The sequence below is a fragment of the Macrotis lagotis genome, chromosome 3 (assembly GCF_037893015.1).
Source record: "Macrotis lagotis isolate mMagLag1 chromosome 3, bilby.v1.9.chrom.fasta, whole genome shotgun sequence".
NCBI lineage: Eukaryota > Metazoa > Chordata > Mammalia > Peramelemorphia > Peramelidae > Macrotis > Macrotis lagotis.
Window position 1 is genome coordinate 21,484,865 of NC_133660.1, and position 18,656 is coordinate 21,503,520.

Genomic DNA, 18,656 nt, shown 5'->3' on the forward strand with positions numbered 1-18,656 from the left:
TAGATGAAGATGCCCTGACAAACAAAAGTTAAGTGGCTTACTCAAGGTCAAGCAACTAGTAAGTATCTAAGGGTGGATTTGAACACAAGTCTTTCTGACTCAAGACCCAGAGCTCTATCTACTGAACCACCTACTATATGAATACAACTCTCTTCTTTCCCCCTCTCATTCTACACATAAATCTAGATTTACAATCTGAAGGGAAGGAACAATGTCTTAAATACAAAATATTTTGTTGTCCACATTTTATCAAAATGAAGTTTCTTTTCCCTTGCATGTTCTGTGGATCTCAGTTCATCACAGCCAACTTGCCAAACCCATTCCTCTGTGTAATGAGATTATAAATGGAACAAACGTCCTACTTGGAATTCAAAGGGCATGATACTAGATTAGATGGGGCTGCTGGCCAAAAATTTGTCTGGTGTCAGCGACCCCGAGGGATGTGCTACATACTAAAAGGACCACATTCTGATTGAGATTACTAAACTGTTAGTCAAGTTAGTGTTTAAAGTCTTTATTACTGTGTCTGGGAGTTCTGAAGGAGGCTTGCAAAAGATTCCTTCCTGCTGTGTTATTTATGAGACTCTCTCGTTGTCCTGCCGCTATTTTAATAGCCTTTGTTTGTCAAAGTCAAAAATGTCCCTAAAACAAATATGGCAAGTTTGAGTTGCTCATTCTTTGACTCTGATTCCTTTGTTTAAAGGAATGAGCAAATGAATGAATGATTGAAAAAAAAGCTTCTCTATTGGAGGTTAAGCCCTGGAGATACCAAAAGTTGTCTGACATTTCCATACAGACTTTGGCAAGGGAACAGCTGACCCAGCAACCTTGGAAAAGTCAGTATCCCTGTTACTTATTCCTTGGGTCTGGGACTAAAATAGATATAAATCTTGAGGATTTCCAATGCAAGCATTTTTACTGGTCTCTGTGTGTTCATTTTCTCTGGTACCCCACTGACAGCACCCAGGCCACGGGAATCCGCCAGGCTCCAGAGTTGCAAAGGCGTTTCAAAATTCTGCTAAATATGAAGTTATACTGACTTAAATGAGGAGGGGGACAGAACCTGCATGTGATCAGGATCAACATTTCTTAGGGGCTTGACTGGGCGAGCAAAGGAGAGGAAGGTTTGGAGGCTTGAAGTCCGTAGCTATGGCAGCATTTGGTTCTCTCTGGCCAGCAGATGGGGGACCAGAAGAAGGGAACAAAATAAGATGCCTCCATCACCATGGTAATCATTCCATTTTCACAAGGATAGAAGTTTGGAGAAGGGGAAGAGATGAGACATCAAGCCCAGTGGCCTGAGAGAGTAGAGAAAATGTAGGCTATTGGGTAACTGGCCACAACCCCAGCAGAGGGCTCCTCCTCCCAACTGGGGAAAGTATGGGTTGTCTTTCCTATTTAAATCAAGGTGAAATTGGTTTCTCTAATTTAACTGATGGCAAAGCCATCAGCTACCAGCCCTGTTGACTGTAGAGTTAGGAAGGACTGGATTCAAGTTGGGTCTTGTGACTTCTCCAGCACTTAGTTTCTTCCTCTGTAAAATGGGTTCCTTCTAGCTGTGGGTCCCAGAGCCTAGAAGGATCTCTGTAGCACTGTTGGTGGCACTGGGTACTTTCTTTACAGAGGGCCATCCTGGCTGGCAGCCTCAGTTAAGCAAATCAAAAGAGAAAAGATAAAATTTCCTCATTTACAAAATGCAGTGACAGCCCCAAATGGCAAGTTGTAAAATGCCTCTTTTACAGAATTAGAAGAGTTGGAACTATATGCATCATCACTGTACAAAGGAGATAACTGAGGGCCAGAACAGGGAGGTGAGTCCATCCATCCATCCAGAGAGGAGGTGTTTGAACCTAGGATCAAACCAGATCATCTGATCCCTCAATCCAAGACTCCTCCTAAAATTGGCTGTCGTTGACGGCTGCCTCTCCCATGCTGAGATCTTAGACTGATGAGGCAGATGATACACAGTGGAAAGAACACTGGACTGGGTAGACCTGAGTTCAAATCATACTTCAGACACTTGGTAGCTGTGTGTCCCTAAGAAAATTACTTAACCTTTCTCAGTTTTTTCATCTTTAATAGCAGGATAAAAATAGCACCTATTTCAATCACTTTGCAAATATTTTTTGTTGTTGTTTATTTTTCAGTCATGTCTGCCTCTGTGATCCCCACTTGGGATTTTCTTGGTAAGCATATTGGAATGGTTCACTATTCTTTCTTCTCCAGTTTAGTTTATAGATGAGGAAACTGAGGCCAACAGGGTGAAATAACTTGCCCAGCCTGTAAATATCTGAGACCAGATTTGAACTCAGGAAGAATCTTCCTGATTCCAAGCTCAGTGCTCTATCCACTGGTGATTACTGCTGAATCAGGAAGACCATTTAGGGAGGCCCCTAGTAGGTGCTTATTGCCATGACAAGAAAAGGGCTTGGAACAGTTAGATGGCACAGTGGATAGAGCACTGGCCCTGGAGTCAGGAGGACTTGAATTCAAATCTGGCCTCAGACACTTAAAACTTACTTAGCTGTGTAGCCTTGGGCAAGTCACTTAACCCCATTACCTTGCAAAAAAAAAAATAGAGAGAGAAAGAGAAAGAGTAGGGCATTTCCATGCCTCGGGGTTCAGAAGACTTTCATAATCCAATCCCCAAGAACATATGGGACAAAGACTTTTCAACTGGATCAGTCAATCAGAGGAATGAGTGAGATGCAGATCAAGCCTGGATATAGCTATTGAGTCAATGGTTCGAAAATATAAATTAGTTGGGAACAATCCACTGAAGGAGAAATAAAATGCTTTAGAAGTCCTGGTCAAATGTGTATGACACGACATGGAAAAATATCTTATGGTTGATGGAGAAGAATCAGTCCTGCCCTGTGGGACTGAGTCAATTCAGAGTCCAGCAATGACTAGTGGTCTAGAGATGTGGTTGGTCCATCCCAGCTTGTGCAAGGGAAATCTACTGGGAAGGAGAGGGTCAAAGGAGAGAATCTATAACTAACTTGCCTTTTGCTTTCAAGTAGAGTGATGAGTGAAAAACCAATTTTATATTTGGCTAATGTTACTGTGACTTCAGTGCAATTGACTTAATGAGTTTAAGAAAACCAAATTATTTTGGTTGTAATCCCTGCGTATTTTAAATAACTACCTGCCACACAAATGAATATCTGTTGAATTAACTGTTTTGGTTAAGTGAGATGGCAATTTAGTATGCTAATCTTGCCTACATTGGCAAAAATTAAAAAAAAACCTCTGAAAAAGAAAAGACACCACTATATAACTAATGGAAACTTTGTGAAGACTTCACAAAAGGGAAAAAGGTCTTCCAGCAACTAAGAACTATGAATTTCCCTTCTGTCACATGTATTCTCTAAGCTTGAGCTCACTTGAATTCCAAATATCCTTGTGGGAAAATGGGTCCCCATTGGGGGGGGGCAATTCAAGATGGTGGCATGAAGGCATCATTTCCCAGGAACTCCTTGTCCCACCCCAAACTCCAAAAACCAACAAATTATGACTCTAGTCAAAATTTAGAGTGGCAGAACCCACAGAAAGACTGAGTGATATATTTTTCCAGTCCAAGATAACTTAGAAGTTCTGTGGGAAAGATGTGTTTCACCAGGACCGGGGGTTGGGAAAAAAGCCATGTCTGCAGCACAGTCCAGCACAACCCAGCCCAGTGATCACTGGCAACAGCTCAAAGGGGTGGGGAGAGAACTCTGCTATACCAGAATGAGTGTGGAGTGAGGAGCACCAGCTGCAGAATCTGCAGCGAGAATCTGGATAAAGCAGCCTGCACCCCCAGAGATGGTAAGGGGTCAGGGAAGACTGCAGAGATTTCTCTGCTCTCCCTCAGAGTAGGAGTCTGCTGTTTGCCTACACTCAGATCCAGGTTGCAATTTGGGTTTCCATACTAAGTAGCCAAGCAGGATACCTCCTTATAGCTCCAGGGGCATCTACATATCAAAGCACAGGCAAGAGAGCATAAGACCTTGGAGGAATAAAGGTCCCAGTGGGGTGTCCACCACGAAAAAAACCCCAAAGCCTTGAAAGTGCTATCTTGGGCTGAGGAAATGAGTAAACAACAGATAAAGAAGAATTTGACCATAGAGAATTACTTTAGTCCCATGGAGGATCAAAACTCATCTGGGTGGGGGGATGGTTTATAATAATTGTTCTTACTATAGCACCTTAAAAACTAGCTGTCTGTAGAAAAAAAATTCAATTTGGCTGATAAGCAATGGGGAGCATACCATTGGGGGAATTCTTGAGCAAACTACCCTCAATTCTTCCAGGTTTCCCCTAGAACCTTGAGGAGAGAAGTAGACTCTAGGACCCTGGACCATTCAATGGGAGTAGAAGTTGGGAGAGTGAGCCCTGAGTGAGCCCTGAGCCTGTACTACCCAAGAAAACTCAATCCTGGGCTCACTTTTCATGGGTAGCTTATCTTATGACTATTACAAATTTCCTATTCCTAATAGGTGTTAACCTAACTCCTTAGAAATTACAAAACGGGAAGTCACATGAAATCTGAGACCAGCTTCAAGCCAGTGGGACATATCTCAGGAACAATCTTCCTTTCCTCAGAGTTTATTAAAAGAGTCTTGTAGTCTATTTAAAGACCCATAAACTTTTTACCGATTATAATCTTGCTTGTCTTCTTTCCAATTGGTCCTTTAATCATCTCCAGAATTTAAAAGAGTCATTCTGACATTTATCCTAATTGACATTAGGAAGACCTATGCATACCTGATGTATCCAATAGAGTTGGCCTCCAACATGAAGGTGACAGGAAGCTTGGTGGCAAGGCTTGGCCAGCCCTGGAAAGGCTTCCCATCTGTGTACCCCGGCTATGGCGTTCAATCTCACTAACACTGAAGACGACCAGGACATGTGCCATGGAATTCATGTCGCCACTTAAGAATGTGCACACTCCAGGGGTGGCCTTGCTACAAGGGCCAAGAGAGCTAGGCTTGGAGCCACATCCCCTTTCTGGGCCTCATTTTTTCCTCATTTTGTAGAATGAGCAGGCTGGAAGTCCATTCCAATTCTGAACTCAATGATGTGCTTTTGTGGAGAAATTACCCATCTCAGTGAAATGGCAAATGCTCTATTGGTGTATTAGGAGTGTAATAGCAATGAGCAAATATGAATCAGTGATTAAACTTCTAATTTTAAAATTGACTTATTATTCTGACCCAGCCAGATCATTTGTATCTTGGTTCTCTCATGCATTATATTAATCTCTCCCCAGGCTTATTCACCTGTAGATTTCACAAATACTTCCTATATATCTTCATCCAATAAAAATCTTAAATAACACAACATCAAAGAAAGATCCTTGAAGCATTAGAGCCTTACTTCCAAGATAACATCAACCCCACTGCTCTCTGAGTCTGGTCATTCAGCTGTTTCCAAATCCATTTAACTCTATTGTCATCTTGCCCTCGTCTCCAACAAACATAACAGAAATTTGTTCAGATGCTTTGTTGAAATCTAGGGAGACTCAATTCACAAAATTCTCCAGAACTTACTAGTCTAACAACTCTGACAAAAAATTAAAGTGAAATTACTTTGAATAAAGTTATAATGCTATTGCTGCTGTTTCCTTTTCTAAATGTACATCAATTATCCCCTATATTAATTTGACATTAAATTAATAATCTATAATTAACTCTTTTAAATAGGTTATTAATAATTTAATAATCTAACATTTTGCTGGAAATAAAAGTAAAGTTTACTGTTCTCTGGTTTATAGATTCTTCCCTTTTTTAGACATTGGAAAATTTCTCCTTCCTAAGTCCCATTACACCTCTCTCATTCTATAGAATCTCAAGATCCTTGATTGTGATTGCTCAGATATCCCTTCCATCAATTCCTTCAGTAACCCTGGATATAGTTGGTCTGGTCTTTGAAACAAACTCACCATAGGTAGCTAGGTTTCAATTCCTTATTAAACACATTATCTTTGATTTTTCCCAATCTAAAAGTCTTTTTCTTTGGCAGAGGAAACTGAAGGAACTCTTGCAAAATTGAATTGATTTTGCATACTCTTGTTCATCTATTATTATGTTATACACCCCAAGCTGTTGACCCAGTATCTCAGATCTTTCTCCAGCATAGCTTTTATCTTACTTTTTAAAATCTTTTTTTAAATTTAAGGTAATGGAGTTAAGTGACTTGCCCAGGGTTACACAACTAAGCAATTAATAAGTGTCTGAGGCTGGATTTGAACTCAGGTCCTCCTGACTCCAGGCCAGTGCTCTATCCACTGAGCCACTTATCTGCCCCCCAGCATAGCTTTTATTAAAAAATTTTGTTGTACCTAGCTTTCCTGAGTTTCATCATCTCTGATACTATTCTCTCAAGAATTATATATTCATTCTCAATTTCATGCCTTTGGTTTCATTGTCTGTAAATGTCTCATTTTGTTCTTGAGTTACCTATCCCTCCCAAACTGAATTCTCCTGTCAACTTTTCAGCCATTGGATCCTCTCTTCTTCCCTTGAGTCCTTAAAAATATGCTCTCCATAGTCCTCAGGTATAGCTCACACTCTTAATTGGTTTTCCCCGCCTTCTGTATCTCAAAGGAATGGTGATGGGGCTTGGGCATCATTTCTCTATAGGGGAAATGCCCATTTTTTCTGCTTCAGTCACTGGGTCATTTTGTATCATCAGGTTCAAACAAGAAGTTCCCTTTGTTCCCTTCTCCATCTTTTGAAGAATTCTATTATTAAGGAAAATTAAAAGTTGATTTGCTATTGAACTTTGGGCAAAGAGAGCTCTCACAGCTGTTGAAAAAACCAAGGCTTCCATGAGCCACATATCATCCCTCTATGTCAGGTTTATGATCTGTCTCCAGAATCTCTTGTTTATTTGCTCATCCTTTCCAAGTAGTTTAGTGCAATCTCCCAGAGCAAACTCATTTTTGTCTCCCTCCACTGATCCTCCCCCAAATGTATTCCATCATGTTTCTCTCCTAGATTCCTGAAATTCCTCATAGTCTTTTGACTCTCTTTCCACCTACTCTTTTATAAATCAACCCTGTTCCTTTTTAAATATAATATTCATTCTCTAGAAATTCTAGTCTTGAGACTCAAATCAAGTCTCAATGAGAGAACTATAAATTTTAATTTACCTCTTCAAGTCAAATAAATAAGCACATTAAATATCTTCTGTATGACTCTGCAGGGATATAAACTATATATCTATATAAATGTAGATATATATCTTATATCTGTGGATATAAGAAAGTCAAAAGCTCCATGATCTCTCTGAGCTCACAGTCTAATGGGGGAGACAACATGCAAACAGTCATGTACCACACTGAAATGGAGAAGATCAACTGGAAGTCATTTCAAAGGGAATGCACTAGAATGGAGGGGGACTGGGAAAAGCAAAAGACTGGAAGGAAGACAAGGAAGCTGGGGGCAAGCATGAGGAGATCTGGAAGACACCTATGGAGTCAAGAGATGAATGAGAGCAAGAAGAGTAAGGTGTAAGAAGACTGCAGAGGGAGGGAGGGAGGGAAGGCCAAAAAATTGGGAAGGGATTTAATAACTAGTCAGAGAATTTTATATGGGACCCTGGAAGTGATAGGGAGCCTCTAGAGTTTACTGAATAGGGAGTGGGGACTTGACATGGAGATGTTTTTGCATTTGGATCTCTCATGAACTCTGTGACCCAGAGTTGGTTTATTTTCATACAGATTTCTAAAGTGACCTATCCTGTGGGATCTCTTCTTAGATCTTGTCTTCTGAATTTTTGCTTCTCTGTTAAAATACCTACTTCTCTCTATGGTTATCATGGTGCCTTCCATCCCTTTTGTTTTTGTTGTTTTTTGCAGGGCAATGGGGTTAAGTGACTTGCCCAAGGTCACCCAGCTAGGCAATTATTAAATGTCTGAGACTGGATTTGAACTCAGGTCCTCCTGACTCCAGGGCAGGTGCTGTATCCACTGAGCCACCTAGCTGCCCACCTTCCATCCCTTTTTGAAGAGAAGGTATCTCTGAATGTTCCCTCTTGCTCGTTGCCTACGCAACCAATAAGTCACCCATTCCTGTTCATTTTTATTTCCCAACAGACCCCAGTCCTGGCCAGGTGTATCCTTAGCAGCCTCCTCTTCCCTCTTCTTGCCTCTTCCTGAGGCTGAACTCTCCCTCTCACCACAGCACCATGACCATGGATCCAGGGGCCTCTAACTAGATACCACCTCACTTTCTCATACCCTGGAGAGTGGTAAATCACTGGAGGCAGCATGGCCAAGGGGTATCTGGAGGTTCAGACTTTGCCTCCAGAACTCCATGGGTAGGTCACTGATCCTCTGAGTGCTTCAGCTTCCTTTTCTGTAGAACGGAGATTTAATGCCTGTTGAACTTGCAACTCAAGTTGTAGCTTACTTGTAGCTCAAGTAAGATGTTTGAAAGGTGCCTTGTAAACAGTAAGATGATATTCATTACTACTCATCATTTCTATGTTAAATGTTTATTGAAGCTTTTGTTAATAACCTTATATACTCATTTCCTAGAAAACAAAATAAGCAAAAACAACTAATTGTGTGACAACTTTGGACTATTAGCCTCCATCACGAAGCCAAGAGGAGGAAGGCCTCCAAAATTATTATAATTAATCAAAGTTTTGTTTCTTTGGGGTATTATATCCACTTCTACTTTTGAAGTCATTGTCCATGGTCCTCTGCTCATTCTACTCTATTGTTAGTATTGTTGTTGTTTTGTTAGTTATATCATGGGACACTTACCTCTTGAAGCAATGGGCTGCAGTAAGCACCCAGCAGCTGCTAATGAGCGTGGCCCCACAAAGAAGTCTGCGGTCCCCATGAGATAGCTTCAGCCGCAGGGCCACCTGCCAGGGCCAGCCGCCCCTGAGGAGCAGAGATGCCACACATTGCTGTATCTCTGTCATTTACCAAATCATACAGAAGGGGAAAAGGGGCTGGAGTGGAGGGACGAGTTCTCTCAGGACCAAGTCCAAGAGTCAAGTGACTGGAATGTTTTGGAGGTGTCTGGCCCTGTGGTTGGAGCATGGAGGTTGGAACATTACTTAATCCCCTCGTCATTGCCAACCTGAGAATGCCACCCATTAGCAACCCCCGAGATCTGTTTACAGTCTCCTGAACTCTCAGCTTCCTCGAGCCGACTTGAAAACACATTTAATCCTCTCTCAAGTTTCATCATATTTTACAAAGTTGATCTTTCTCTACTTTGTACCCCTTGCCTAAACCTGAATAAGCAATCCGATAGAAGACAGGGCTCTCTCATTGCAAGGAAAATGAACTACTCACATTTCTTATTCAAAGGGCATCTATTTCTGTGAACATTCCTCTTTACCAAGTCTTTTCCTCAGAGCAGCCCCATGAGGTCTGGAGGAAAAGATTGTCATCCTCATATCACAGAGAGTGGACTGAGGATTCCAGAAAGGAAGGAGCTAGTCCATGATCATAGGGCCAGGATACCTTTGCATTATTCATTATTGAAGCACATACCACACCTAAATATGAAGTCCACCCAATGGGGTGAATAGTCCCTTCACTGATTCAGATCACAATCCCTCTTTCTATCCTAGGCAGAGAGCATAGTTAAGGAAAAAGAACATTGACTCTAGAGCCAAAGGATCAGGGGTTTACCTCTGATGCTTGCTCCCTGTGTAACTTCAAGCAAGTCATTCACCTCCCTAGGTCTCAGTTTTCAAATCTGTAAAATGAGGAATGGACCAAGACAGTCTTTGAAGTCCCTTCCAATCCTTGATCTGACAAAATATGACTTCACAAACTGTTGTCAAGAATACTTTGGTTAAACACAGTATTGCCCTGAGATCAATATAAATACTGGTTTTGTCAAACTTAGTGGACTTGATTCTGGGATGTCAGATAAAATATATTGTCTAGCCATGTCAACTTTCCAAGAGGAAAAGAAACCAGCACTGACAAGGGTGAACCCCAGTGAGCCCAAGGTCCCAGCACTTTCTGATGGAGGAAGCCAAGAATCACATAGTTTATTAATCATCAATGGCTAATGTAGAATAGACTCTAAGTGTAGAGATGATGGCTATGTGAAAACCTAGGAGAGTATTTTTTTTAAATTGGCACCTAGGGACAATTCCTCTGTTGAGTATCATTTTACCGTAAAGAGTTTTTCCCACCAATGATCCTCTTCTGCCTTCGGTGGAGTAACCTCAGACCACAAACAGATGAAAGGGAATCTAGAGTAGAAGTAAGCCATTCATTAAACTCTCATATTACTACTCAGAAGTCCCAAAAGCTAGGGACATGCATGCTCCCACTCATTTAAAACTACAAATTGGAGTGTGTCTTTCCTTGAAAAAAAATAATTCCACCACTTATCTAAAGTTCATTTTTCTAAATCAGTCAAGGTGCTTTTTGTGTCTCCTAGCCTCCTACTCTGCTTTCTCCTCCTCTCCTCTTTTTCATGTCTTGCCCAACCCTGGGGAGACTAAGTAAAACACCTGCTCTGCCCAATGTGTTCCTTTTAGTAATACCTTCCCCTTCTTGGGTTCTTTCAAGAGAAAAAATACTGACTTTGAGGTCAGAGATCCTGAGCAAAGAAAGGCTTTTATTGGGGAGTATCAGAACATGGACTGATTGAAGTGGGTACAGCCTGAAGTTGGAGAAGCCAGGAGAGAAGTTTTATTAGTGATTCAGTGGAAATGAGTAAGTGATCATTCAATTCAATTTCAATCTGTTATTATGCACCAACTATGTATAAGGTCTCATGGTAGACCTACAGGTGGTAGGGAGGAAGAAGAGGATGGAAATGATATAAAGAGCACAAGGTCATTTGAGGAGGGAGAAAAGGAGCTCCAAGAGTGGGGAGGACCAGAAAAAGCTTCCAGAGATTCACCTTCAACCTGAGCCTTCTTCAGGATTCTGAGAGTCTAAGCAGAGGGGAAGGAGGACTTTCACTTGTGTTGCAACATTAGCACTCTTGAACTGGAAGGGTCTTTAAAGATCATTGAAGCTAATCTTCTCAGTCTACTGAGGAGGAAGAAGAAGAAGAAGCCCATTGGAGGTTAAGTGAGCTGCCCAAGGTCACACAGGGAGTAAGTACTGAAGATGGATTCTTAGGCTTCTACACCTTGGGCACTTGCCTATCTCTCAGATCCTTGAGGTAGATGAAATGATGGATTTGGGAAGAAGTTAAGTTGTCCAATTTGATTGACATATAGAATTTGCAAAGGGAAATAACTTGGACTAAGTCTAGAAAGATAAGTTAAGAGTCACACTGGAGTAGGCCTTAAATATCAGGTGAGAAGTTTGTATTTTATACTTCAGGCAAGAGCGGGGACTACTGAAGATTTGAAAGCAGGGGATTGGCAAGGTCAGGCCTAGGCCTTATGGGAATGATCTGGCAGCAGCTGGAAGGATGAAAGGAGAGATAATGAAGGCAGGAAAAACAATTTAGGGAGGGAGGATTAGGGCCTGAAATGTACTAATTACAAGAATTCAAGAAAAGAATCAACAACTACTTCAGAAAGCATCAACTAAATTTGGCAACAAGATGGCTGGGGGAGGAAGGGACAGGTGGGAGTCACTTGATGGCAAGGAGGACTGGGAGGCCCTCATGAGGAGAGAGGTTTGGGAGAAGGGCAGTTTTAAGTTAGGCCAGATGATGAGTTCAGTTCTGGACATGATGGGTTCCAAGGCCAGCTGCAAACCTCCAACAAGCAGAGGGGATGTGGGAAGAGAGAAACTAGGACTAGACAGAGAGATAAATCTGGCAGCTTTCTACCTAGGAGGGAGGTCACAGTTTGGGAAAAAAAGAGCCCTGAATTGGAAGTCAGGGAAGTCAGGTTTGAGACCTGACTCTGTCATTTCCTAACTTGTTATCCAATGGGTAACATGGACATATAAATGATAGTTATTACCCAGGCAATGTTGGGCAGGTCTCTTTGTCTCACTGGGCCTCAGTTTCCCCATTTGTAAAGTGAAAGAGGTAGGGGACATGACATCCAAGGATTTTTATGACCCTGAATCTATAATTCTGTGATCTCAGATTTGGACTTTACATTTTGGCTCTGCTCCTTCCTACCTGTATGACCTCGCTAAGCCTCTGTTTCCTCAAACTTCAAAATGAAAAGATTATGTGACCTCCAAAGTTCCATCCGGCTCTAAATCTATGATAGAACTTTATGATTCCACACAAATCCTGCCTTTTTTTGTAAGTGTTTTTCCCAGGCTCCCCTTCCTTTAGAGATTACCTCCAGTGTGCTGTGACTGTAGAGCTTATATGTATAAGGTTGTTTGCAAGCTAGCTTTCTAGTTGGAAAGGGAATCCTGGAAGATTAGCAATTGTGATTTTGCTAACTCTGTAGTATTGGTATTCAAAACAGGACCTGGAATATAGTAGATACTATTGTTTGTGGTTGTTGTTGTTATCCTTCTATTTCTGCCTAGCCAGCATTTAACAAAGGAGCCCAGAAGATAGAAAATACCTAATAAGTGTTGATTACTATCAACTTCAGGGAAAGATAAAATCTCCAAGGAAACAAAACAAAGAAAGAGGGAATACAGCCTATAAACCTCAAGAGTAGGATGATCAGCCTTGGAGATGCTTTCCCACTCTCCATCTGTGATCCTATGATGCATGGCCAGAATCTTGGGGCAAAGCCACGCTTAGGGGAAGGAATTTCTAGCAAAGGCAATGAAAGATGACTGGATGGAGAAGAAATAAGAAAGAACTGTGTTGCAAAAGTCAAGGGAAAATGTCTAGGAATGGGGGGTGGGGATGGCAGAGAGGCTCCAAAGCTACAGAGGTTGAGAAGGATGAAGATGAGTAAAAGAATTGTTGGCAACCTCAGAGACAGCAGCTTCAACCAAAACATGCTGTCCAAAGCTAAATCTCAAGTAGGGGAGAGATGAGCAAGGGGTGAGACTTATAGACTATTTTCTAATAGTTTAGCAGTAAAAGGAAAGGAAGATGGGAGCATAAATTGAGGAAAGAGAGTTGAGTAAAGTTTTTTAAGAATAGAGATATCTGAGCAGGAAAAGATTCAGGAGACACAGAGATTCAGAAGATAAGAGGCAAGAATGATCTTTGGGTCTGGCCCTTGGAAGAACCAGGTGTAGCTGAGATCCTGAGTACAAATAGAGGCTTAAACTTGACAAGGATCTCCACCTCTTCTCTAGATGAGGTAAAACAGGGAGCTGAGGAGCCCAATATGATGGCAAGGGGGGAAAAAAAGCATTTCTAGGTTCAGAGTGAGGGGTGGGGCAGATAGGGAAAGAAGGGTGGTGGCTACAAATGCAAACAAAAGAGATTATATCACAAGGGGTTAAAAAAAGGGAAAAGGACCTGAATGTACAATATTTATAGCAGTTCTTTTTGTGGTGGAAAAGAATTGGAAATTGAGGGGAAACCCATCAACTGGGGAATGATTAAACAAGTTGTTACATGATTGTAACAGAGTACTAGTGCACTGTTAGCAATGACTTCAGAAAAACCTGGGAAGACTTATCTGAACTGATGTAAAGTGAAATTGTTTTTATTCATCCATTTCAAAGAGGACCATGCCATTACAAAGTGATGTCTTGACTTGAGAGTGAATTAGATTTAAATGAGGCAAAGTTGACCAATGTCCTCAGCCTCATTTTCGCTTCCAGAGTCATCAAAGTCCAGTGTTACTCAAGACAACTGGCAATGGCCCAAAATGCAGTGGATGACCAAGGTGGTTTTAATGTCAGATCAAGTTTGAAGCACTCTACAATGCCTGCTTCAGATGCCTTCATGTCCACTGGAATAAATTGTTCTCATCTACTTCACCAGAGGAAGTTTTCACATACTTAGGGTAGATATCTTCTACCCTCACTGATGGACTTGAAATCTGTTGGTTATCCTCAATCTGGTTTAGACCATCTACTAAGATAGTTTTATTGAGAAACAAGGTGAAGTGAGCATCACCAGGAGAAAATTGTACACAGTAACAATATTATATGACCAACTCCTTTGAATGACTTAGTTGTTATTAGGAATACAATGATCCCAGGTAATTCTGAAATACATATTATGAAAATGCTGTCTACTTCTAGAGAAAAAACTGATGGAGTTTGAAGGCAGATTGAAGCATACTTTACAAAACCTCTTTAGTCTTCTTTCTTTTTTTTTTTTGGTCTGTGCTTTCTTTCACAATATGGCTAATATGGAAATATGGTTTGTATGACTACATATGTATTACCTATATCAAATTGCTTACCTTCTCAAGAAAGGATGAGGGGGTTAGAGGGAAAGAGAGAATTTAGAACTTGAAATTTTAAAAAATAAAAGTGAAATGTGAAAAATTATTCTTGGGCAGCTAGGTGCCACAGTGGATTAGAGCACCAGTCCTGGAGTCAGGAAGACCTAAATTCAAATTTGGCCTCAGACACTTAATAATTACCTAGCTGTATGACCTTAGGCAAGTCACTTAATCCCATTGCCTTAAATAAACAAATAAATAAAATTTATTCTTATATGTAATTGGGGAAAATGAACCATACAAATTTTTCCTAAAACAAGAAGGAAGAAAGGAAGGAAAGCAAGGAAGAAAAGGGAGGGAAGAAAGAAAATATTCCTACTCTCAAGGAGCTTGCATTACAAACAGGGACACCACACAGAAAATGGAGCTGAAAAGTAGAGGATAGGGAGGAATGGCCACCAACGTCTGGAGAGTCAGAAGCAGAAATAGAAAAGAAATAAAAGGTGGTCAGCCTGACTCCCCCCCACACACATAATGGAAGCCCTTGGAGGACCTCGGATTTTTCAGTCAAATAAGATATAAGATTATTGCTGAAAAAGAAAGATGGAAAGGTGAAACAGAGACTGGAAGGAAGAAAAGGACAAGTATCACACAGGATGAGAAAGTTCAAAGGGACAAAAGGTGATCTTTTACCAGTAGAGGGAGCACTCAAATCGTGGGACCCCAGACCTAGAGCTGGCCATAGCTTAGGCCAAAGAGGACTAAGTCACTTGTTCACATAGGCAGTAAGCATCAGAAGAGGGACTTGAACCCAGGTCTTTGAATCCAGAGCAATGGAAATAGAAGAGAAATTTTCGTGGTATAACCTCCAAGTTTTAACTCTGAGGTAACACCTCATACCGATCAGATCAATCAATATGACTAAAAAGAAAGGTGATCAATGTTGGGGGGATGTGGGAAAACAGGGATAATAATGCATTATCAGTGGAGTTGTGAACTGATTCAACCTTTCTGAAGAACAATTTGGAACTATGCCCAAAGGGCAATAACACTGTGCATACCCTTTGATCCAACAATACTACTACTAGGTCTGTATCCCGAAGAGATCAATAAAAAAGGATAAAAACTCACATGTAGTGGCAGCAAGTGGATAGAGCACTGGCCTTGGAGTCAGGAGTACCTGAGTTCAAATCCAGCCTCAGACCTTAATAATTACCTAGCCGTGTGGCCTTGGGCAAGCCACTTAACCCTATTGCCTTGCAAAAACTAAAAAAAACAAAAATTACCTAGCTGTGTGGTCTTGGGCAAGTCACTTAATCCCATTTGCCTTGCAAAAATCTTAAAAAAAAACTCACATGTACAAAAGTATTCATAGTAAACCTTTCTTGTAGTGGCAAAGAATTGGAAATCGAGGGGATGCCCATCAAGTGGGGGATGGCTGAATAAGTCATGGTATATGCTTCTAATGAAATATTATTGTTCTAAAAGAAATCATGAAGGACAAGATTTCAGAATAGTCTGAAAGACATGCATGAAGTGCTAGTGAGGAGTGAGCAGAGAACCTGAAGAACATTGTACTCACTAGCAGCCACATTGGCAGATGATCAGTTATGATGGACTTGCTCATTTCAGCAGTATGATAATCTGAGACAATTCTAAAAGCCTTGTGATGGAAAATACCATCCACACCCAGAGAAGGAACTGTGGAGCTTAAAAGCAGACCAAAGCTGACTAAAAGTTGTCTTTTGTATTATGGTTTTCTCTCTAATGTTGTTTTCCTCATTTCATTTTGATTCTTCTTTGATAACATGATTAATATGGAAATATGTTTAACATAGTTATACATGTATAACCTAGATTAGATTGCTTTCTGCCAGTGGGGGGGGGAATGTGAAACTCAAATGCAAGCAAAAACTTCCTGTTGAAAACTATCTTTGAGTATAGGTGGAAAAATAAGTAAATAAAATAAATTTAAAAATAGCTTCAAACTTTTTAATTCTGAGTGCAAAATAGAAAAAGGAAATGCTAATGATATTTTTAGCTATTAATGATGACAATGTTGGTATCCTTCTGAAAAAAATGATAATTAAATAAAAAATTATTGGGGAGATCCTTGACTTTTTTCAAATATTCACCCCACCTAGCCTATCTTATCTAGGTGGAGTTGTCTCACCTAACTAGAAAATCTTATAAAGAATGTATTCTAAGGTGAATTTTGGCCCAATGTATCCCACTCAGAAAGGTTTGGACAAGGGAGGTAGCTCCTTAATCTAGATTGCCCAAGGCTGGAGGATGATTTGGAAGTAAATGGTCAGATCAAGTCACATCCCTCCTCCCTTAGAATGGGTTCCCCCCTCATTGTAATATTCATTCTTTCATTACTTATTAACCAATCTAGGTGAATTACCATCCTTAGGAACTGTCTTCCACAGGCATATAACCATTAAATGGGCTCCATGAGGGTCATTGGCATTGAGAGTATCAGTTACCCTTTTATTAATTATATACTAGAATAATTAATAAAATCACTAATTACCCAGAAACTATGTCTTTCAAATTTTTTATATTTCTTCAAAATGCAATCTATTTTTCCATATAATGAAATTTATGCAGAACAGGCTAAATCTAAATATAAAAAAGGTCCCTGGTAGATAAGGCAGCCCATATGTGTTAGGACAAATTCTTGAGTAAAGAGCAGCAAAAAGAGAAATGGTGGCTAGTTGAGGCAAAATGTCAATTGCCTCAGTGGGGTAAGGCAGAAGCAAGTGGAGCCAAATCAGATTAAATTTATCTTATCTCTCCAAGGGCAATGAAGGAGCAGAGTTCATAGGAGATCTTTAGGACACATTCTTCTCTCTACCTCATCAGCCCCCTGCCCCTACAGAGACACCTAGGACAGTATCAGAACAAGCCTGCAGGATGTCATGGCTACAGGTGAGTTAACACAAGACATTCTCAGAAAGGAAAGAGGACCTGATCTTGGCTCTAAAGGAAGGAAAGACTTCTGGGAGGTGGAAATGAGAAGGGGAAGCATGCCAGGCATGGGGTGTACCCTGTGTGAACCCCCAGAGTTGACAGATGATATATCAAGGTCTCAGAATAGTTAACAGTGCAGTTTAGTTGATAGAGAGAGAGAGACCATGAAACAAAGGCATGTGAAATAAGGCAGGAAATGGTGGGCTGGAGGAATCTTTGGAGGAATCTAACATCATCGGGCTGAGAAATTTATCTCAGGGATAAAGGGGAGTCAGGAAAGGAGATACTAAGAGTCAAGTCAAAAATAATTCATTCTTAGATGAAGTTATTCTTCACTCTGTTAGAATTTGTGCCATCAAAATGACAAATATGAAGGATGGCAAGAAATGTAAAAAGACTTGCATGAGGTAATGCAAAATGAGGTCAGCAGAACAAGATTAGCCTGCAGATGAACAGAACCAGATACTAAGAGAGGGACCAAAATGTCCATGGCCTTTGACCCAGAGATCTTGTTGCTAGGCTTATGGAACCAATGATAAAAGAAGGTCCTAAATGCACCCAAATATGGGAGGGGCACCTTTTGTGACCACATAGAACTAGAAACAAAGTAAACGCCCACTTGTTGGGAAATGGCAAATCAAAATGTGGCCAACTATATAATGGATTGTTATTGTGCTCCAAGAAATGATGAAGATGAAGATGAAGATAAAGGAACAAGAAAAGATTCATATGAACTGATGCAAAGGGTAGCTAGATGGCAGAGAGGGTAGAGTGCTGGGCCTGGAATTAGGAAGACCTGAGTTCAAATCTGACCTCAGACACTTATTATCTGTGACCCTGGGCAAGTCACTTGACATTGGTTGCCTCAGTTTCCTCATCTGAAACATGAAATTGAGAAGGAAATGTTAAACTGCTCCAATATCTCTGCCAAGAAAAGCCTAAATGGGGTCAAAAGAGCGGGACAAGAATGAAACAACTGAACAACAAAAACAGAATCAGAAAGACAATATGTATAGTGCCTGCATCAATAAAAACAAGAAGAGCAACAATAATGAGAAAAATCAAACCTACATGACCAGCTGAATTCTTTTTTCCATTATCACTTTAAAGATAAATTATTTAATTTCATTGTCACAACACATTTGGGAAGGGGGTGCTATTTTTATCCTCTTTTTTTTTACAGATGAAGAAACTGAGGCAGTGAGCAGTTAAATGACTTTTCCAGGGCCATACATCAAGATCTGAACTCAAGTCTTCCTGACTCCAGACCCATCATTTTCTCTATTATAAATAGAGAGAACACCAATTATAAATTTCATTTAGGTTGTCCTTCATAACAGTGATGTCAAACTTAAATAGATTCCTGTAAGTCACCCATTTGACTTAGAAAACCACAAACTGGCATTATTTATGTTGTATTACATTTTAATTTATTTTTGCCAAACCTTTCCTAATGACATTTAAATCTGATT

The 18,656-nt window shown here is 40.5% G+C and overlaps 1 protein-coding gene across 1 annotated transcript in view; it reads right to left on the bottom strand.

Annotated features, from left to right (window-relative positions):
- Positions 1-18,656, bottom strand: part of PRSS12 (serine protease 12) — a 94,264-nt gene that overhangs the window by 13,625 nt on the left and 61,983 nt on the right. Inside the window, 2 exon segments of the mRNA XM_074228308.1 lie at positions 8,759-8,881; positions 10,140-10,218. Coding sequence (XP_074084409.1) covers positions 8,759-8,881; positions 10,140-10,218 — 202 coding nt within the window.